At 42.5% G+C, this 22,596-nt stretch overlaps 1 protein-coding gene across 2 annotated transcripts in view; it reads right to left on the reverse strand.

Annotated features, from left to right (window-relative positions):
• The window catches only part of LOC130131644 (CD48 antigen-like), a 42,380-nt gene extending 20,344 nt beyond the window's left edge, over positions 1-22,036 (reverse strand). Inside the window, exons 1-5 of one of the 2 annotated variants that reach the window (XM_056301410.1) lie at positions 21,850-22,036; positions 12,729-13,022; positions 9,885-10,157; positions 3,584-3,676; positions 3,396-3,437 (exon numbers count right to left, since the gene is read on the reverse strand). In XM_056301410.1, the coding sequence (XP_056157385.1) occupies positions 3,396-3,437; positions 3,584-3,676; positions 9,885-10,157; positions 12,729-13,022; positions 21,850-21,919 (772 nt within the window). In that variant the 5' untranslated portion in view covers positions 21,920-22,036. The remainder of the gene's footprint in view (positions 1-3,395; positions 3,438-3,583; positions 3,677-9,884; positions 10,158-12,728; positions 13,023-21,849) is intronic. The other variant, XM_056301411.1, reaches the window with a different exon arrangement.
• Positions 22,037-22,596: the final 560 nt, after the last annotated feature.

The following is a 22,596-nucleotide window of genomic DNA, read 5'->3' on the forward strand; positions in this document are numbered from 1 at the left end:
CTGATATGACGTCTGATATGAAATCTGATATGAAGTCTAACATGAAGTCTGATATGAAGTCTGTTATGAAGTCTAACATGAAGTCTCATATGAAGTCATGACATGAAGTCGGACATGACGTCTGATATGAAGTCTCATATGAACTCTGATAGAAGTCTTACATGATGTCTGATATGACGTCTGATATGAAGTCTGACATGAAGTCTGATATGAACTCTGATAGAAGTCTTACATGATGTCTGACATGAAGTCTGATATGAAGTCTGATATGAAGTCTGATATGAAGTCTCATATGAACTCTGATAGAAGTCTTACATGATGTCTGATATGAAGTCTGACATGAAGTCTGACATGAAGTCCGACATGAAGTCTGATATGAAGTCTGATATGAAGTCTGACATGAAGTCTGATATGAAGTCCGACATGAAGTCTGATATGAAGTCCGACATGAAGTCTGATATGAAGTCTCATATGAACTCTGATAGAAGTCTTACATGATGTCTGATATGAAGTCTGACATGAAGTCCGACATGAAGTCTGACATGAAGTCCGATATGAAGTCTGACATGAAGTCCGATATGAAGTCTGACATGAAGTCTGACATGAAGTCTGACATGAAGTCCGACATGAAGTCTGATATGAAGTCTGACATGAAGTCTGATATGAAGTCTGACATGAAGTCTGACATGAAGTCTGACATGAAGTCTGACATGAAGTCCGACATGAAGTCCGACATGAAGTCTGACATGAAGTCTGATATGAAGTCTGACATGAAGTCTGACATGAAGTCTGACATGAAGTCTGACATGAAGTCTGACATGAAGTCCGACATGAAGTCTGATATGAAGTCTGACATGAAGTCTGACATGAAGTCCGACATGAAGTCTGAAAGAAGTCCGACATGAAGTCTGATATGAAGTCTGACATGAAGTCTGATAGAAGTCTGACATGAAGTCTGAAAGAAGTCTGAAAGAAGTCTGATATGAAGTCTGATATGAAGTCTGTTATGAAGTCTAACATGAAGTCTGAAAGAAGTCTGATATGAAGTCTGATATGAAGTCTGAAAGAAGTCTGATATGAAGTCTGTTATGAAGTCTGACATGAAGTCTGATAGAAGTCTGACATGAAGTCTGATAGAAGTCTGACATGAAGTCTGAAAGAAGTCTGATATGAAGTCTGACATGAAGTCTGATAGAAGTCTGACATGAAGTCTGATAGAAGTCTGACATGAAGTCTGAAAGAAGTCTGATATGAAGTCTGATATGAAGTCTGATATGAAGTCTGATATGAAGTCTGTTATGAAGTCTGACATGAAGTCTGACATGAAGTCTGATAGAAGTCTGACATGAAGTCTGAAAGAAGTCTGATATGAAGTCTGTTATGAAGTCTGACATGAAGTCTGATAGAAGTCTGATAGAAGTCTTACATGAAGTCTGAAAGAAGTCTGAAAGAAGTCTGATATGAAGTCTGATATGAAGTCTGTTATGAAGTCTGACATGAAGTCTGATAGAAGTCTGACATGAAGTCTGATAGAAGTCTGACATGAAGTCTGATAGAAGTCTGACATGAAGTCTGATAGAAGTCTGATAGAAGTCTGACATGAAGTCTGATAGAAGTCTGACATGAAGTCTGATATGAAGTCTGAAAGAAGTCTGATATGAAGTCTGATATGAAGTCTGACATGAAGTCTGATAGAAGTCTGACATGAAGTCTGATAGAAGTCTGATATGAAGTCTGATATGACGTCTGATATGAAGTCTGAAAGAAGTCTGATATGAAGTCTGATAGAAGTCTGACATGAAGTCTGACATGAAGTCTGATAGAAGTCTGACATGAAGTCTGATAGAAGTCTGATATGAAGTCTGATAGAAGTCTGACATGAAGTCTGATAGAAGTCTGACATGAAGTCTGATATGACGTCTGATATGAAGTCTGATAGAAGTCTGACATGAAGTCTGATAGAAGTCTGACATGAAGTCTGATATGAAGTCTGATATGAAGTCTGAAAGAAGTCTGATATGAAGTCTGATATGAAGTCTGACATGAAGTCTGATAGAAGTCTGACATGAAGTCTGATAGAAGTCTGACATGAAGTCTGATATGACGTCTGATATGAAGTCTGAAAGAAGTCCGATAGGAGTCTCACATGACGCCTGATATGAAGTCTGATATGAAGTCTGTTATGAAGTCTGACATGAAGTCTGACATGAAGTCTGATAGAAGTCTGACATGAAGTCTGATATGACGTCTGATATGAAGTCTGAAAGAAGTCTGATAGGAGTCTTACATGACGTCTGATATGAAGTCTGACATGATGTCTGATATGACGTCTGATATGAAGTCTGATAGAAGTCTGACATGAAGTCTGATATGAAGTCTGACATGAAGTCTGATATGAAGTCTGATATGAAGTCTGACATGAAGTCTGATAGAAGTCTGACATGAAGTCTGATAGAAGTCTGACATGAAGTCTGATATGACGTCTGATATGAAGTCTGTTATGAAGTCGGACATGAAGTCTGTTATGAAGTCTGACATGACGTCTGATACGAAGTATCATAGCATTACAACTGATTTGCAATCTCACCTTCAAAAGGCAAATCAGCCACCTCGGCTCAGCTCAGCCAGGTGGTCCGTCAGGACTCCCTGGCTGAGCTGAGCCGAGGTGGCTGATTTGCCTTTCGATTTGATTTGATTTGAGGTTCCTGTCAAATCAAAAAGATAACAAATATAAATTCTTTCTTCAACTAGAAACTGTTTGACCACTGAGGCAGAAAAATTACACATCAACTCAGTTCACACTCTTGGTAGACCAAACTTCACACATACGAGACAAATATTTGCCAGCCCAGTCCTTCAGTAGCCCCCTGCCCTGCAGCTTTTCCTTGAAACCAGGAATAGCTTGGCCTGGTTGTAACCTGGTTCAGCAACCCAGACACGTCATGGCTGTGGGAGGTAGGATGCTGCTTGTGCAGGGGTTTGGGGAAAGGGGGACTCAACGGTAGCTCATCTGGCCAATGCCCCCCCCCCCCCATGTAGCATTTACTTCACTGCCTTTGTACATACAAATGTAGGTGGGTAGGGAAGAGTAGCCCTAAAATACTGACATAGTAAATCACATAATCCATGTTTAGAAGCATGACTGCGTGGTTGTCAGCCCTTGTAATTAGACAATAAAAACCTGTGGAGTGTCCTGCAAATAAATAAATAAATAAACAAACAAACAAACAAACAAACAAATACATGATGTGCCGTGTTTACCTGAGTGAATGCTTGGTTTGTAACTATGAATAAATTGTATGCAGGTTTATCGTGTTCCAAACAGTGTCCCGTTCCTTGTGAGTGCCGAGACCTTGTCAATATTTGACTCCGACGATGATCTATAACATACTTACCTATCTGCTCTATTGACGACCAAATCCTGTCTCTGGTAGGTTCTGAAATAGAACAGCGAGTTTTAATGTTGCTGCACACTCAGCACACAACAAGTTGTGCTTACAGATTTACAATGTTGAGCTGCTTATCAACCGCTGCTGACCAGCAATTTAAAACAACTCGTGCAGACTAAAGAAAAGTCACTTACGATGCTTCCGTAAGACAACAGCCGCCACCACCACCACCACCGTCAGTACCGCCAGCACCACCAAAACAATGACTGCAGTCGTGGCTGCTGTACCTGAAGACACAAACGAGGCACAGTCATTGCTGGGTCAGTTCGCTTGACAGTAGAATCGGTGATGTCAGGAAGTGGTGAGCTCTGCCATACAGCCCGTCTCAGGTATTGTCCTCTGCGCTGCTTTACGGTCTTGTGTTCCTCGAGGTGGACTGGTATGATGCCAGTCTAGTAGTAAGGTGTAACGACACTTTTATGATGCGGCACTACGTTCTCTATTCAATGGCTCACAATAACTCCACGGCTTGTGATGTAAATGTTGTCCGTGTTTTGAACTCTTGCTGCGCGTGCCCCTGCTTACCTTTGAGCAACTGCCCCTCTAAAGGTCTCCCTGTTTCTGCCACTCTGATATTGTCCGACTTTTATCTCCGGGCGGCACGGCGGCGCAGTAGTTAGCACGGTCGCCTCACAGCGAGAAGGTCCTGGGTTCGAGCCCCGGGGTAGTCCAACCTTGGGGGTCGTCCCGGGTCGTCCTCTGTGTGGAGTTTGCATGTTCTCCCCGTGTCTGCGTGGGTTTCCTCCGGGGGCTCCGGTTTCCTCCCACAGTCCAAAGACATGGAGGTCAGGTCACTCAAAGACATGGAGGTCAGGTGACTCAAAGACATGGAGGTCAGGTGACTCAAAGACATGGAGGTCAGGTGACTCAAAGACATGGAGGTCAGGTGACTCAGCCTTACTAAATTGTGTCTAAGTGTGTGTCTGCATGTGTGTGTGTGTGTGTGGACCCTGTGTGATGGACTGGCAGCCTGTCCAGGGTGTCTCCCCGCCTTCTGCCCAATGACTGCTGGGATAAGCTGCAGCATCCCCGTGACCCTGAGAGCAGGATAAGTGGTTTGGATCATGGATGGTTGGATGGGTGGATGGATGGTTGGATGGGTGGATGGATGGATGGGTGGATGGTTGGATGGATGTTTTATCTCCATGTTATTTTCACAGTGATCTCATGATGGACAGTTTGCAGCTAAAATACATTCATACGCTTCACTGCACTGCCTTGTGGCCCTGCATGGCACTATGGCACGACTTGGTATTTAGGGATAACGTATGGCAGAGGTCAAAGGACACGTTACTTCTAGACATGCTACTGGTGCAGTTTTGACGTCTACGCCGCTAGCTCCACTGCAGTCTTGATGCGTTTTCACATCTACAGTCCGTTTGCTTTGGTCTGAATCAGTGGATGAGTTGCCACTTTGCTGCACTGTCCCTTTGGTTCGGTTTGGTTTCACACGGCAAAACTTCAACAGGATCAAAATGTGCGACATGGGAGCCGTCACTCCATTCACTGGTCAGAAATCTCGTGGGGTTGGTGGGTGGAGAAAGGAGTTTGTTTTTTTCCCAGGATAGCTTTCCAAAATAGACCATCAGCAAAACTGGCATTTGTTCATAATTGTGGTTATCGTTTGGGCCGTATACCGCGCCAACATATGCAGTCAAAACGGCACAGCTGAACGCACTTCAAGATAACGTCTAGAGCAGTGTTTCTCAACCGGGGGTCCGCGGACCCCTAGTGGTCCGTGGTGTCATTGCAAGGGGTCTGTGAAAATAAAATATCTTTAAAAAAAAGATCCTATGACATTTATAGAAATAGGATTATTTTACTCAAATGTGACTGAGACCTTTATCTACCTAAACTATAAAGGGTAACAGGGCTTTTTTCTCTAATTACATCTGTTTCACAAGTGTAATTTATTGTATTTTAATAAGAGATCTCGCTCCCGTTTGCATTGTTAAAAGGTACTGAATACATATTCTGTTTTGTTACATATATCTGAAAGTTACTGCATAAGAATTCTGTTTTGTTACATATATCTGAAAGTTACCGAATACATATTCTGTTTTGTTACATATATCTGAAAGTTACTGAATACATATTCTGTGTTGTTACATATATCTGAAAGTTACTGCATAAGAATTCTGTTTTGTTAACTATATCTAAGTTACAACTGAAAGCTCTTATTTTTGCCCCAAAGAGTGAATAAATGCTATAATGCAATTTAAAATGCAGTTTCTACTGTTTCTATCAAATTGCAACCCCTCCCCCAAGATCAGGTGGAGGGGTCCTCAGGGTAGATCAAAAATACGCAGGGGGTCCAGGACCCCAAAAAGGTTGAGAACCACTGGCCTAGAGGACAATGTTGCATCACATTACATGAGGAAGATGTGCGACAGGAGCTTGTTTAATCCAAAAAAATGTACGATGCTTCCTGCAGTTGGGTTGGATCCAGATCAGATCACGTTCACACCACAGGCGAAACGTACCCGAGTTAGTTTGTAACCAGACCGAGACCACCTCTTCAACAAGGTCTCGTTCCGGTTGTTTTGGTCCGCACCCGAGTGCCATTGCTGTGTCCACACCTGCCCAAATGAACCCCATCAAGGGGACAAATGCTGCAGGCTTTGATTAAACTGGACCCAACAGCTCAGGTGTGAAAACACCCTCATATTTGATTAAATTGGACCAAACAGCAGTGATTTCCTCATGTTCAACACTCTGGATCACAAACTGAAACAACAACATCTGACAACAAGTAGCAGAGGCTCTTAGCCTGTCAAGGAAAGAAACACAGGTTGTAGTGTTTGTTACTAACAAACATTAATGTGTCATCCCAGGACAAAGTGATGTTGACAAAGTTTTGTGTATTTGAAACACAACACCTGGTGAACCCTTTCATTGTAAATTGGTGCTGCGGGATGATAACACTTTTTATACACAAAGCTACATATTTTCAGTGTGTAAAGACAGTAATGTCGTAAGCCACGGGGCAAAACCCTGGTGATTCTTAATGAACAGAAACTTGCGGTGAATCCCAATTCCTATCTTAACCCTCAATCTTACGGTGAATCCCAATTCCTATCTTAACCCTCAATCTTACGGTGGATCCCAATTCCTATCTTAACCCTCAATCTTACGGTGAATCCCAATTCCTATCTTAACCCTCAATCTTACGGTGAATCCCAATTCCTATCTTAACCCTCAATCTTACGGTGAATCCCAATTCCTATCTTAACCCTCAATCTTACGGTGAATCCCAATTCCTATCTTAACCCTCAATCTTACGGTGAATCCCAATTCCTACCTTAACCCTCAATTTTAACCCTCAGTCTCAAAAATGTGCGCTCCCGCGAAGTGCTACTGCTGTCCCAATTCTCAGAGTGTTAAGTTGAGGGACAAGATTGAGGGCTGTATACGCCCATTTCACGCCGCGGCCATCTTGGATAAAAAAAACCCCCAAGCGGTGGGAACTTAGCCACGCCCCCTTCTTACTTCATTGAAAACACTGCTGGAAGCAACATGTCGTACTGCCGTGTACCATCCTAAATTCAAATTCCACATTAAGATGCCATATGGCTAAATGTTTACTCCTCCTGCTATTATTGCAACAGACATTATGTACATGTAGGCCTACTGTATGCATTGAGCTGCAGAGGTTGCATGTACATTTAACGTTACTGTATGCGTTGAGCTGCAGAGGTTGCACCATGTACAGCCAGTTAAATAATATTGGGGTGACCAGTTTCACTGTGATTAAAACATTAGAAGGGAGACAGAAGTTTGACGTTGAAAAATGTTTGCTCCTGTTTGTAGTCACATTGGTGAATTAATAGCGGAAGAAGATGAAGAGGAACATGAAGAGGAACATGAGGGAGATAGGTGAGTTGTTACTGTCAGTACAATACAATTTTTTAAACATGTAGATTACTGCATTGTATAATATATATATATATATATATATGTATATATATATATATATTCACTAATCTTTCAATAGTGGATAGCTCTGTTCTGACACATCATCTTGATAACAGGAAAATGTGTGGATTTATATTGCTTCCCACATGTATGACATATCCTCATGTGTCCAGTGAGGTTTGGGCGACTCTACCTGATCATGGCTACGACGTGAAGCCCCTTTCTGTGGAAGACCAGCTTGACGCAGTAAAGAAACGCATCGCTTTCCTGGAGGACTAAAATAAAAAGCTGAAAAGTGAGCGTTCTGGTCTAGAACACTTCCAGTGTGCGCCCAATCTGATCAGGTTTTACACTGGTTTTAAGGATTACCACACCCTCAAAGCACTCTTCCTAGCTTTACAGCCTTCTGCAGAGTCCATGGTGCGATGAACTGAAATGCAAAGGAACAGCCATAACCTAGAACACATTTCTGTGTCTGGCTTCCATGCAGAGCATTTATCGCTGATTGATCAGTTTTTCCTGTTCTTGTGCCGTGTGAGGCAGGGCTTTTTTGCTCTAGATTTATCTGTACGATTCAATGTGTTGCCGGCCACAGTCAGCAGGAACTGTATGACGTGGGCCAACTATTTGCTCTTTATGTTAGGGACCCTCCCAATATGGCCCAGTAGAGCAGCGGTAGACGAGCTAATGCCACCAGTATTCGGGGAATTCTACCCAAACACAAGAGTGATAGTAGACTGCACAGATATCCGCATCGAGACAGCTAGTTCGAAGGTTTTGAACACCATGACATACTCCCATTATAAAAGTAACACTACACCGAAATCCCTAATTGGGATCAGTCCCTCAGGGTCAGTTAGCCTGGTAAGTAATCTATACACAGGATGTATTTCTGATAAGGCGATAACTAAGAGGTCAGGTGTTCTGGACCTCTTGGAGTCAGGTGATGAGGTCATGGCCGATAAGGGCTTCCTTATCAAAGACCTGCTCGATGAAATAGATGTAAAACTTGTCATCCCTGCATTTAAGGGGGCGTGGCTAAGTTCCCACCACTTGTTTTTTTTAAATCCAAGATGGCCGCGGCATGAAATGGGCGAATAGCCCTCAATTTTAAGATTTTCCAGCACCTCCCTCGGCAGTAAGTGCTATCCCACAAGGCCTTGCGTATCAACATTCAAAGCAAGATGGCGGCGAACATCGGCAAGAAGGCGAGCTATAAATGTAAGTATTTTCTTTGTTAATAGAGATCTAAAATTACGAAAACCACTGTATTATCTTAGTTTAATGTCATTTTATGGATTATATACCTCTGTGTAGCACAACATTTATTTTTACGATATCCGTGCCGGGTGCGGACACGTGATATATTGCTGTCCTGGTGTTACAGAAGTCATGTTTCTCGGTGTTAATGTAGTTATGAAGTTGTTTTATCAAGATACAGCCTACACGACATGTTTGCACCGACATGTGTATAAGATGGCCGAGCTGGCGGCGTCTCCTGTAGCCGTAGAGAGTGCTATCTAACGATAGTTACAGCAGTTGTTTCGCTTTAACGTTAACAAAAGGCCGTGTTATGCGGTGGCTTTCTGCTGAATATTGTGGTATTTATACAGGTTATTTGGTTGAATATCAACTCATAACGAACTCAACGAACTTATAAGCTACAGAAAAAAAACTAATAATGTAACTAATACATTACAGGTAGCCCACAACCATTTCATAAACTTTTGAACCCATGCATCAATAATGTAGAATCGATGATGGCTGCTTTTGTGGGTTATGATTACATTGGCAGTTTTAACAGTGAACAAAAAACCCTAAAGAAACTCTGATCATGCTGTCCCTGTGTCATTTCAGGGACTACAGAGGCAACGCGGGCCCTGATTCATTTCAGGGCCTCCAATGAGGACATGTTTCTAGAGGACCAATTACATTTTCTCAACCATTTTTTGTCAGTTTTTATTTTTATTTATTTATTTATTTGAATATGTTTGTTTACATTGTTTATTCAATTATATACATATATATATATATATATATATATATATATATATATATATATATATATATATATTGTATTTTTAGATAAATGTTCTATTTTTAATAAAAAGTTTGAGTGTAACAGATTGTGAGTGTTCTTATGTAATCATACTAGATTCTCACATAGCTAGTAGAAACATTACCATGATATAGGAGAAAACACAAAATACTGTTTGGATATGAAAATGATTTAAGCCCACGCAAAAGAAATCACTTCAGCTGCAGACGGCATTGTTGCTGGTTCTGTTGCTTTGTCAAAACACCGCGTCATTTTATGTCGACGGTATGGACGACTTTTGATGACGTAACTGCATTTAAGGGGCGTCCCATTTCTAAGTCGCAAGATAACCCTTAACACTTGGTTTTGAGGGCTAGTAAGACTGAGGGTTGAGCTTGAGGGTTAAGAAAGGAATTGGGATTCACCCTTTGTGTGTGGTGGTAGTATGTTGCATCTGCACTGATGTAGCACATTTCCCATACCTGAGACAAAGAATGGATTACGGCAGGGCTCACTCTCTTCAACACTGACTCCATTCCTCAGTTGACAGGAGAAGCTTTCAATTGTCCTTGTTTCATCAGTGTTGCTGATGTTCTTCTGCTGCTCAGACACCTCCCACTGTCCTCCATTTTCTTTCCAGCTGTAGGTGACTGATCCTGCCCCTGTGATGACCCCATTACAACTCAGCGTACAGGAGGAGGAAGTGGAAGTACACACCAGTGGCTGGACCACCACAGAGGGCTTTGGCACTGCCTCTGAGGGGAGGGAAACAATGATACAAGCAGCTGTAATTCAGGTCAGTCTTCCCTTTGTTCTCTCTTTGTCTCTCCAACACACATTTTATGTCAAATTTAACATCATTCTACAGACTCGATTTACTTTCCTAAACATGCACCCTTCACCCTTTAGCTTAAGTGCTTCACCTTTACCCAAAGCTATCCTGCTCAGGTCCACTTTGTCAAACACTGCTCCACTACAATAAAGCATGTTATGTTATTTATCTTTCAAACATGTTATCTTATATATATATATAAGTTATCTTACTTGTCCTATAAAGCATGTTATCTTATAAAGCATGTTATCTTATGTAAGTTATCTTACTTATCTGCTAAAGCATGTTATCTTATATAAGTTATCTTATAAAGCATGTTATCTTATATAAGTTATCTTAGTTATCTGCTAAAGCATGTTATCTTATACAAGTTATCTTACTTATCTTATAAAACATGTTAACATATATAAGTTATCTTAGTTATCTGCTAAAGCATGTTATCTTATATAAGTTATCTTAGTTATCTGCTAAAGCATGTTATCTTATATAAGTTATCTTACTTATCTTATAAAACATGTTAACATGTATAAGTTATCTTAGTTATTTGCTAAAGCATGTTATCTTATATAAGTTATCTTAGTTATCTGCGAAAGCATGTTATCTTATATAAGTTATCTTAGTTATCTTACAAAGCATGTTATATTTAAGTTATCGTACTTATCTTATAAGACATGTTATCTATCCATCTAGCATGTTATCTTATATAAGTTATCTTATAAAGCATGTTATCTTATATAAGTTATCTTAGTTATCTGCGAAAGCATGTTATCTTATATAAGTTATCTTATAAAGCATGTTATCTTATATAAGTTATCTTAGTTATCTGCTAAAGCATGTTATCTTATACAAGTTATCTTACTTATCTTATAAAACATGTTAACATATATAAGTTATCTTAGTTATCTGCTAAAGCATGTTATCTTATATAAGTTATCTTAGTTATCTGCTAAAGCATGTTATCTTATATAAGTTATCTTACTTATCTTATAAAACATGTTAACATGTATAAGTTATCTTAGTTATTTGCTAAAGCATGTTATCTTATATAAGTTATCTTAGTTATCTGCGAAAGCATGTTATCTTATATAAGTTATCTTAGTTATCTTACAAAGCATGTTATATTTAAGTTATCGTACTTATCTTATAAGACATGTTATCTATCCATCTAGCATGTTATCTTATATAAGTTATCTTATAAAGCATGTTATCTTATATAAGTTATCTTAGTTATCTGCGAAAGCATGTTATCTTATATAAGTTATCTTATAAAGCATGTTATCTTATATAAGTTATCTTAGTTATCTTATAAAACACGTTAACATATATAAGTTATCTTAGTTATCTTACAAAGCATGTTATATTTAAGTTATCGTGCTTATCTTATAAGACATGTTATCTATCCATCTAGCATGTTATCTATATAAGTTATCTTATAAAGCATGTTATCTTATATAAGTTATCTTATAAAGCATGTTATCTTATATAAGTTATCTTAGTTATCTGCGAAAGCATGTTATCTTATATAAGTTATCTTAGTTATCTTACAAAACATGTTAACATATATAAGTTATCTTAGTTATCTGCTAAAGCATGTTATCTTATATAAGTTATCTTACTTATCTTATAAAACACGTTAACATATATAAGTTATCTTAGTTATCTTACAGAGCATGTTATATTTAAGTTATCGTACTTATCTTATAAGACATGTTATCTATCCATCTAGTGTGTTATCGGTCCTCTACCACATGCCTCCTCCAATACATGTGGATTTGCCGGCCGCTTCTTTTCACCTGACAGTGAGGAGTTTCGCCAGGGGGACGTAGCGCGTTGGAGGACCACACTATTCACCCCAGTTCCCCCCTCCCCCCGAACAGGTGCACCGACCGACCAGAGGCAGCGCTAGTGCCGCGACCAGGACACATGCCCAAATCCGGCTTTCCGCCCACAGACACAGCCAACTGTGTCTGTAGGGACGCCCGACCACGCCGGAGGTAACACAGCGATCCTCCTCATGACAGGCAACGGAATAGATCGCCATGCCCCCCGAACGCACGGACAGACTACATAAGGCTACACACAGACTACATAAAGGCTATCAAATACGCAAAACAACCAACCAACCAAACACACACACACACAAATAAGTAAGTACAAATAAATAAACAAATTTGGGCTGCCATTCTTAACATAGCCCAAATGTTAACAAATCAAAAACGACTTTATCATACCTCCCTGCAGTGCTGAGATAATGTGGGACCTGTTTCTTAAAGTGAGGTTAATAGTGTAACGTGCATGGATAAGTAGACACGTCGGCCCTTTGCTAACAAGTCGGACCCTTTAGTCGGCTGGTTAACGTTGTCGTTTGCGGAGTGGGAGACACGGGTTCACATCCCGGATGCGGCGTCCTGAGCTAACCGCCGAATTCGCTACAATAGTCTCTAGCGTCTCTGCTTCCAAGATATTGACTTTGAAATACAGCATGAATACTTACTGATCAAGATAGCCTCATATTTCTTTTCCAGAAGGACTCCATTGACCTCCACAGAATACTCCCCACCGTCGTCTTTGGTTAAATCAGCAATAACCAACTCTCCAGTTCTCTGATTTATTCTTGTCCGTCCTTTAAATCGCCCATAAGACATCTCTCCCAAGACGTCGTTCCACTCTACCACCAAATTTTCCCTATGTTTCCACGAAAGGCTGGTGATGTTTTCTGAGGACATGGAAGCATCTGGTATCAGGTTAAGTTTTCCTCCCAGCTTGACATTTTTTGGTTCAGGTTGGCCTGCAGGGAGAAAAAACGTGACTCAAGTTAAAAATACAGACATTTATCAGTATATACTCTAGTTCCCAGAACCCCAGTAAGCAGCCCGCAGGCCAGGTCTGGTCCACGAGAGAAATATCTGGCCCGCGCCGACCCATTGGCACGAACGCTTCTGACATAACACGTGGAATAAAGTGCGTGCTGCTCCTCTACTTTATGTTGACCTCACCCCACACTGTACACTTGACCTGTCATCGTAGATGTAAGACATACTCTACGGTCCTTGACCAGACAGAGCCACTCATCAGTTAAGTCACAGATAATAAATAACTCCTAAACCAAGAACGTGGCCTGCGTGAAAAAGTGCGCAGTCGACCAGGAAAATCGTCAGTTCAAATCTGAGAGGACCGATCAGTTTTGTTTTACATGCAGACCGCAGCTGTGTGATGATCCCAAAAAAAAAAAAATCATCAAAAAAAAGCAGGTGATCTCAAGCGGCACTTCAACACTATGCATGTTGCCAGCTTTCATGCCAACTACCCTACAAAACCAGAACCCCGTGTAACAGAGTTGAAAATGACCTCACTCAGATAAAGTGAATTCTCCCAAAATTTGTATTTTAACATGTTATTGTAATCCAATGCTTTTTGATGGTTTGTGTAAACCCCAGATGTTGTACCGCATCCACTAAGGTTAAATATGAGGCTGCGCGACTGTTTGTCTATTTACTTTCGCTTTGACACATTTTGGGCACTTGCGCGACCCGTACCTGAGAGCTAGACCATCTCCGCTGGAGGTAAGCAGGCTTTGGGAGCGCTCCGTGAATAATTTGATATTTCAATAAATGAACATGTTTTTCTTTGCAAACTATGGGTTGGATATAAATGTATATAAGTTGTACTAACTGATGCTCTCGAAAAGTAACGATAGAAAGTGATTTATAAGTGTTTTAACCGAGTTAAAGTATAATTTTGGCGGCAACCACGCTGCGGTGTGCGTTATGGAGAGCATTGTTCTTGTTTTGCGATATTTCAGTCAGTCTTCATCATCACTTCCGTTGCAAGATTTTTACACCACACTGCCCAATCCAAAAGAAAATCCAGTCGACTACTGGATCAGACTAAACAAAGCAGCAGACACAGCTGATGAGGGACTGCACCGTCAGGGTAGGAGAATGGAGAACATAAGTGGAGAGGTGGCACAAATGTTTGCGAAGCACTGCCCTGATCCGCAGCTTTCCTCAATTTTGAAATGCAAGCCTGTCAGTGAGTGGACCTCTAAAGACATCCAGCTCAGGATAGATGAATATCAAAGGGAATGGGGTGCGTCTGCGACATCTTACAGTGTTCCACAGCTGAAAAGTCACCCTGCAGCTGTGTTCGACAATGATTCAAACACCTGCGCTCACTCTGATTCTCATCGGATGGACCCCCAGTCAACTTGTCCACCATGTTCTCATGCCACGTCTTTGTTTCAGACTCCCAGCTCATGCTCAGACTCTGCATGTGTCCAGCAGAACGTCCAGCGACCACAGCACGTCCCGCCGCCACAGAATGCTCAGCAGCCTGATGATGGAGTCCTTGGCCGCATGATGAGCATGCTTGAGAGAGTCTTGGCCAGGGTGGAGCCGCGCAATCCTGAGCGTAGCCAGAAACGCCCCAGCCCTTTCAGCGCACCGCCATGTAGAGTTTGTGGAGATGTTAATCACTCCACCTTGTTTCACTGCAAATCTGACCATCTCTGTTTCAAGTGTCTGGCCCCTGATCACTCAAGGCAGCACTGTCCAAACAATGCCCCGCCCCAACTCAGCCCGGCTTCGGGAAACTAGCTGACCTGTATTCAGAGGGAGGCAATACAGGTCATAAAGAATCCTCCCACTCGCTAGACACCGATATTTTTGATTCAACTTTTCATTTTGTCAATTTTTCTCAATTTCAGTCAACAAACATTGTGTATCAAAACACTCAGACTGTGGGTGGCAGTGACAGCTTATTTTACGTACCAGTGAAGGTGGGCGGCAAAGTGACTCTTGGGGGTATGCTAGATAGTGGCTCAATGGCATGGACAGTCAGTGATACTGCTATGCGTAACCTGCTCTCTGTTGTGGCAGTGTGTGAAGCAGAGAGATTCTCCACCGATGTGACTCTCATTGGTGTCGGTGGTCGACGAGTGCACCCGAAGTCAGCTTTTTACATTAACATGGAAGTTAATAACTGCAAAATGATTGTGCCGACGATTGTAGTTGAAGGACAACATGATGACCTAATTATCGGAACCAATGTGATCAAACACATACTGTGTGAGTCAAAGAAGTGTAGTACGTACTGGACAGCAGTTTCTGCACCGTCCTCTACCGACACTGAAACCGAACATTTTCTCTCCATGCTAGCTGGCTTGCATAGATGGGGCGCTGGTGAAATGCCTGACAAGATAGGCACAGTACGTTGCAACTCGGCCACTTGCCTTCAACCCGGCTGTGAATACCTTCTGTGGGGAAGCTGCCAAAACTCACACATGTGTCTCCTGGTAGTGCGGTGTTGACAGAGCCTACGTCAGCACGGTCTGCACCCAAAGGACTGATGGTCGCCAGAGTTGTCACACCCCTGTGGGCAGATGGATGGGTTCCCTTGAAAGTGATGAATGTCTCTGAAAAGCTTTTTGAGACGTAACGCTAAGCTTGCTGACCTGGTACCCTGTGTCGCTTTGGAAGATTTAGACCTAGTCAGTGGTCATCGGAGCGCTTCCACCGTGCCTGCTACTCCTGTCTGTCCTGATGCAAGATGTGCTGGGGAGAATCTAGAGTCCATTGGCCTGAGTGAGCTGGACATCAGCCTGTGTGATGCGTCATCGGACTGTAAAGACAAGTTGTCCAAACTTATTGTTCACTACCAGGGTGTCTTCTCACGCAACCACCTTGACTGCAGCAAAGCAGAAGAGTTTGTCCACAGAATCCACTTGATTGACCAAAAGCCATTCAGACTTCCTTTCAGACGTGTGCCACCGAGCCAGTATCAAAAACTACGTCAGATCTTAAGTGAAATGGAAGAAAAAGAGATCATTTGAAAGTCAACAAGCGAGTAAGCCTCACCATTAGTCCTTATCTGGAAGAAGAATGGTGATTTGCGTGTGTGTACTGACTTCAGGTGGCTGAACAAGAGGACTTTGAAGGACGCTCACCCTCTGCCACATCAGGCCGATTGCTTGGCAGCACTTGGTGGCAATTCACTGTTCAGCACAATGGACTTTACTTCAGGATTTTATAACATGCCCTTACATGAGGATAACAGGAAGTATTCAGCGTTCACTACACCTATGGGGCTTTACGAATACAACAGGCTGCCACAGGGGCTCTGTAACAGTCCAGGGAGTTTCATGAGAATGATGACTTCCATTTTTGGTGATCAAAATTATCTAAGTCTGTTATGCTATTTAGATGATATTTTGATTTTTGCTCCTGATGAAAGTTCTGCCCTTGCACGTCTTGAAATGGTGTTCAAAAGACTCCGTGCCCACAACTTGAAATTGGCACCTAAGAAATGCTACTTTTTGAGGAAGTCTGTCAAATTCCTTGGCCATATTGTTGACGAGCATGGAGTTTCGACTGACCCAGGCAAAGTTGAGAGCATAAGCAGTATGACTGTGACTGACTTGATGGAAGCGGATGGAGTGACACCATCTGAGAAACGTGTGCGATCTTTTCTTGGCATGCTAAATTTTTATCAGCACTTCAACCCAGGATACTCAGCCCTTGCGAAGCCCCTGTTCTCACTGCTGGCTGGTCAGAAACGGAAGAAAGGCCGAAAACCTAGGTGTGCTGTAGTGAGCCGCAAACTAAAGTCAACCGACTGGACTACTGACCATGATAGGGCATTTGCTGAACTCAAACAGGCCCTCATAGATTCCGTTGTTTTGGCCCACCCAGACTTTAGTCAACCGTTTTTCCTGTTTACAGACGCCTCGTTGGATGGCCTTGGGGCCGTTTTATCTCAAGTGCGTGAAGGTGACTCAGTGGCTAGACCAATTGCATTTGCTAGCAAGTCCTTAACTCGGTCACAGAAGAACTATCCAGCCCATCGATTAGAGTTTCTTGCACTGAAGTGGTCAGTTTGTGACAAGTTTAGCCACTGGTTGAAAGGCCACGACTTTACTGTGTGGACTGACAATAATCCATTGACTCATATTATGACTAAACCTAAACTTGACTGTTGTGAGCAGCGATGGGTGTCAAAATTAGCCAGTTACAATTTTGACATCAAATATGTGCCAGGCCCAAGAAATATTGTTGTTGACGCTCTCAGCCGTGTCCTTTTTTGCAAAAGTGTCGGTCGCAGACTGGTCAGTGAACCACTTCATGATCTCACCAGAGAAGCTGCTGTTTTGTCTGACACAGCTATTCAACAGACGTTCAGAGAATCAACCAACCAGTCTGTAATGGCAGAGAAGCAAACACGTCTTGTAGCCACAAATACCCAGTCCCTTCCTATGTCAGCTCAGTCTTTATCCACACAGGAAGTCTCTGCTGTTATCCAGTCACACACTGAATGGGCCTCTGGAGCAAGGACGCGTGCGACAGCCCTTGTGCGTCACCTACCCCAGCTCATTCCTGACGGTTTGCCCAGCCTGCCTGCCTTTACTGCTGGAGATCTCCGTGATGCACAATCTAGAGATAGTACGTTGTCTCGCATTCGTTTTTTTGTGGAGAGGTCTCGGAGACCATCCAGACGGGAAAGAACACAGGAGTCGAGTCAAGTCCTGAGGCTGCTGAAACACTGGGAAAAGTTTGTTCTGAGTGATGACGTCTTGTACAGTGTCATGTGATCAAATTTCAAAGACAAGACGCCATCAGTTTGTTGTTCCTGATTGTCTGAAGACTAAAGTCTTGAAAGGAGTGCATGACAGTGCAGGTCATCAAGGTCAGTCAAGAACCCTGAGCATTGCCAGACAGAGATTTTTTTGGCTGCACATGGACAGAGATGTGAGAGAATACGTTCGTCATTGTCAGCATTGTATAGTGAGCAAAATGGCTGAGCCTGTAGGAAGAGCTCGTCTTGAAAGTATTGTCACTTCCAGACCACTGCAACTTGTATGCATTGATTTCTGGTCAGCTGAAGATTCGCACAACAAATCTGTGGATGTTTTAATAATGACCGACCATTTTACCAGACTTGCTCAGGCCTTGGCCTGCAGGGATCAATCAGCCAAACAAGTAGCGAAAGTCCTCTGAGAGAAGTATTTCTGCGTCTATGGATTCCCTGAGAGGATCCACAGTGACCAGGGTCCAAGCTTTGAAAGCGAGTTGATCGCTGAACTTCTACAGTTATCTGGTGTGCGAAAGTCCCATACTACTCCATAACACCCGATGGGAAATGGCAGCGTCGAACATTTTAATCGAACGCTGGGCGATATGATCAGAGCTCTTCCCTCAGAATCAAAGCAAGACTGGTCCAGACATTTACAAACTCTCACATTCATGTACAATTGCACTGCCCATGAGACAACAGGATATGCACCATTTTACCTGATGTTTGGAAGGGTGCCGTCTTCCAGTAGATATCCTGTTTGGAAACATCTTGACTGACCCTGATGTGACCGACTTTGGCAGATATCTCACAAAGCTGTCTGAGGACCTTAAGGAAGCCATGCTAATTGCTCAAGAGCATGTGACAAAGGAACAGAACAGACAGGCAAGACTGTATAACAGGAAAGCGAAAGGACCGACAATTGAAATTGGAGACCGAGTGCTTGTGGCTAATAAGAAAGTGAGAGGAAAGAGAAAAGTTGCTGACCGATGGGAGTCTATTGTTTACACTGTGACTGAGCTGAATCCCCAAACGCACACATATAAGATACAGGACACTGTCACAGGGCGTGAGCGGATTGTCCATCGTAATCTACTTATGCTGGTGAATTTTCTTCCTATTCAAGATCTGCCAGTCTTCTCAGTCTGGTCTCTCAATGTCCTCCGTCCAGTCCTCCATTTCTGTCCATTCCATGGCCTCAGGTCAAGCTACGTCAGAGCACACTCAGACTCAAGTGTCCGTTCAGCAGGATGAGACTCAGTGTGGAGTTGATGATGTGCACAGTCTTGTGAGCGTCTCTGAACCTGAAAATTACTCAGATATCCTGCCTGCGTCTGAGGAGAGAACCAGAGAATGGGTCAGTCACCTGAACAACACCCCAAGTCAACAGTCTCCTGAAGGAGGTGCTAGGGAGCCTTCTGCTGACTTTACTAACGACGTGTTGACTGACAAGGTCCCAGACTCACACTCTGAACTCTCTCACGCCTCACTCACTGATGACACTGTTGATAGGGATGACACCTCGACTGTTAGCGGCCATCACACAGTTTTGTCTACAGATACTTCTGACTCTGTAAGTGACGATGCACATACTGTTGCACCCACTGAACTGCCTGAGTCTGCACCACACCGCACTACACGTCTGGGTCGTGTCGTTCGACCAGTTAACAGGCTCCTTTACACTATAGCTGGACAAGATGTCACTAGACGACTGCAGCAGAATGTTCAGACTGTATACAGCACTGTAGTTCAAGCTCTTAGGGCATAAGTCTCTTTGCTTTTTTTCTTTTTTTTACAGATCTTTCTAATGTCTTTAGAAGTGCGGTAATAAGTGAACACTTATACCTACTTCTATGTGCATTGACAGTTTTTGGGCAAGTGTAGAATGTGTAAGGCATTCTATAACCGGTGGTTGGTTGGAGAGTTTTTGACGTCGCTCTCTGTCCACCGCATCCTTAAAGGATACTTCTAGAGTCGGTCTTCTTGTGTGTAGTCCCATGACACCAGATGAATCATAGGTATAGTTTGCGAACATGTGTATAATTTTGTCCAGAATTCAGTGGGGGTGGGTGTAACAGAGTTGAAAATGACCTCACTCAGATAAAGTGAATTCTCCCAAAATTTGTATTTTAACATGTTATTGTAATCCAATGCTTTTTGATGGTTTGTGTAAACCCCAGATGTTGTACCGCATTCACTAAGGTTAAATATGAGGCTGCGAGACTGTTTGTCTATTTATTCTCACTTCAACACATTTTGGGCACTTGCGCTACCCGTACCTTAGAGCTAGACCATCTCCGCTGGAGGTAAGCAGGCTTTGGGAGCGGTCCGTGAATAATTTGATATTTCAATAAATGAACATGTTTTTCTTTGCAAACTATGGGTTGGATATAAATGTATATAAGTTGTACTAACTGATGCTCTCGAAAAGTAACGATAGAAAGTGATTTATAAGTGTTTTAACCGAGTTAAAGTATAATTTTGGCGGCAACCACGCTGCGGTGTGCGTTATGGAGAGCATTGTTCTTGTTTTGGTTTTATGCTATTTTAGACTTGTATGCAGTCGCCTTGCAGCAGAAATCTCATGGATTGTTGTTTTATTTGTGAATGCAGGTACGTGGTTTATGTATAATGTAAATGTGCAAGAACTTGGTTATGAATATTGCAAGAGTCAAGAATTTCTATGTTAAAACTATACGATCACTCAGTGCGCTATGCTAGTGCTGTCTGTCCTTTTATTTGGTTTGTTTTGTACTTTTGTTTACACGAAGATTAATGAGTTGTGCATTTTGATTTCCATGTAAGTTTAGTATGCTATGCAACGCATGAGGTTAGCCAGGAGAAACATTGTTTGCTAGCTCATGCACGAGAGAGCTGGACCATTTCCGCTGGAGATTTGTATGCAGTCGCGTTGCAGCAGAAATCTCATGGATTGTTGTTTTATTTGTGAATGCAGGCAATAAAAGCCACTGTTAGGAACCCCTGGTCTGAATCTCTATCACGAACACCTGCACAAGTGAGGGTCGTTACACTGGTGCCGTGACTTCTTCTGGATCAATTGGATCAGCTCCGCAAGCAGATCGCCAAGGGGGCTGCGCTGCGCTGTCTTCCTGGAATGTGCAGCGTGATTTTTCTGGTGATTCCGTATATGACCGCTAGGGGACACTCTAACACTGCATTTAAGATATATCCATGGTAGTTTTGATACGAGGAAGTGTAACTACACTGTACATTGTCTAGCCACTGTTAGGAACCCCTGGTCTGAATCTCTATCACGAACACCTGCACAAGTGAGGGTCGTTACACCCGCAAACAAAAAATAGTAAATATGATGACATCATACCAGCGCTCCATTTCTACCACCTGTAAATCCACACCGGCACCAGAGAGCACAGCAGCTGCATCACTGCACGCTTCATGGAACCTTGCTGAAGCTAAGAAGCCGTTCACCGATGCCGAGTTGATTACAACTTGTGCAACAGATGTGGTTGATGAAGTTTTAAGTCATGATGAGAAAAACAAGAAAATGGTTGTGGCGGTATTTAAGCAGGTGCCATTGTCGGCTAACACGGCAACAAGAAGAGTACAACTTTCAGTGGAGGAGTGTTTTTCCAGTCTACTCGCCGATTTGAAGAAAGCAGAAGCCATATCACTAGCCATAGACTCGCCCTGTGACCGACCCACACGGAACAGCTATGGCTTTATAGGCCTGGTTCCGTTTGTTAGATTAGCAGGATGTGTTTTCCGTTTAGTTTGTCAGGTATTGTTTCCAGCATGTCTGGCTACAGCCGCCGTTTAAGACGCACCATGACTACCACCAAAGCGTCGCAGTATTTTGGTGTTGGACAGCGGCCATTTCACATTGTTTAAAAAATGGTATCGTAACAGTCACAGATGTGCAGACTCGCGAGTCTCGCTGGCCCGTTGGCCTCCACGCTCCTGCGGATTCCCGGCTGCCTACTGAATTCGCTACAGTGGTAAAGTTGTTAAAATGATCATTTTCATGTCAACCATCGCCTAACAGACAGTGTGGTATGGGTTAAACTTACCGAGGACGGAGAGAAGCGCTACTGTCAGGAAACAGATATGTAAGCAACGCAGGCAAATGACGCGCCGCATCACTGTCCAATATTTATATTTAACAATAACAACAAATGGACGGTTTAGCTTGTTTGTACCGATGATCTTGAAAGTTGTTGCTTCCACCTCATCCACGCCCGCATCTTCCGCCTTTCGTCTCCTCCTCCTCCTCCTTCTTGTATTTGATGCCGGGTGGCAACTAGTGTTTAAGGTGCATTACCGCCACCTACTGTGCTGGCGTGTGGGCCAGAGTATGAAAGGATGAAAGGCAAGAGAAAAAGGCAAAAAAACAAAAACAAACTAATAATAATAATAGCACTAGATCCTATTCATTATGCCAATTTTTTTAAGAACGCAAACAATAGTTCATATTTCTCCCCCTCAATACTGAATAAATGCTTAAGATTAAATACTCCCACCCCAAATGTCTTGAGTTCCTTCTCCAGCTTTTCTCTATGTGTTGAGTATTTCTGGCAGACACAAATAACACGCTCAACGGTTTCTTCTGATTCATATTCACGAAGTCCTGATGGATGCTTCCCTAATAGCTGCGTTGTTCCATTTAGTCCTGTGTATCCTACCTCAATCTTGAAATGACTGCTTGTTCCCTAGAATTTTTCTCGCTGATCTCCTCCCTCACACTTTTGGTTTTATTTTACACAAATGACGTCCCTTGTTCCCCTCATCCTGTAACTTTTGCCAAGCCATCATGATTT

The sequence above is a fragment of the Lampris incognitus genome, chromosome 21 (assembly GCF_029633865.1).
Source record: "Lampris incognitus isolate fLamInc1 chromosome 21, fLamInc1.hap2, whole genome shotgun sequence".
Taxonomy (NCBI): Eukaryota; Metazoa; Chordata; class Actinopteri; order Lampriformes; family Lampridae; genus Lampris; species Lampris incognitus.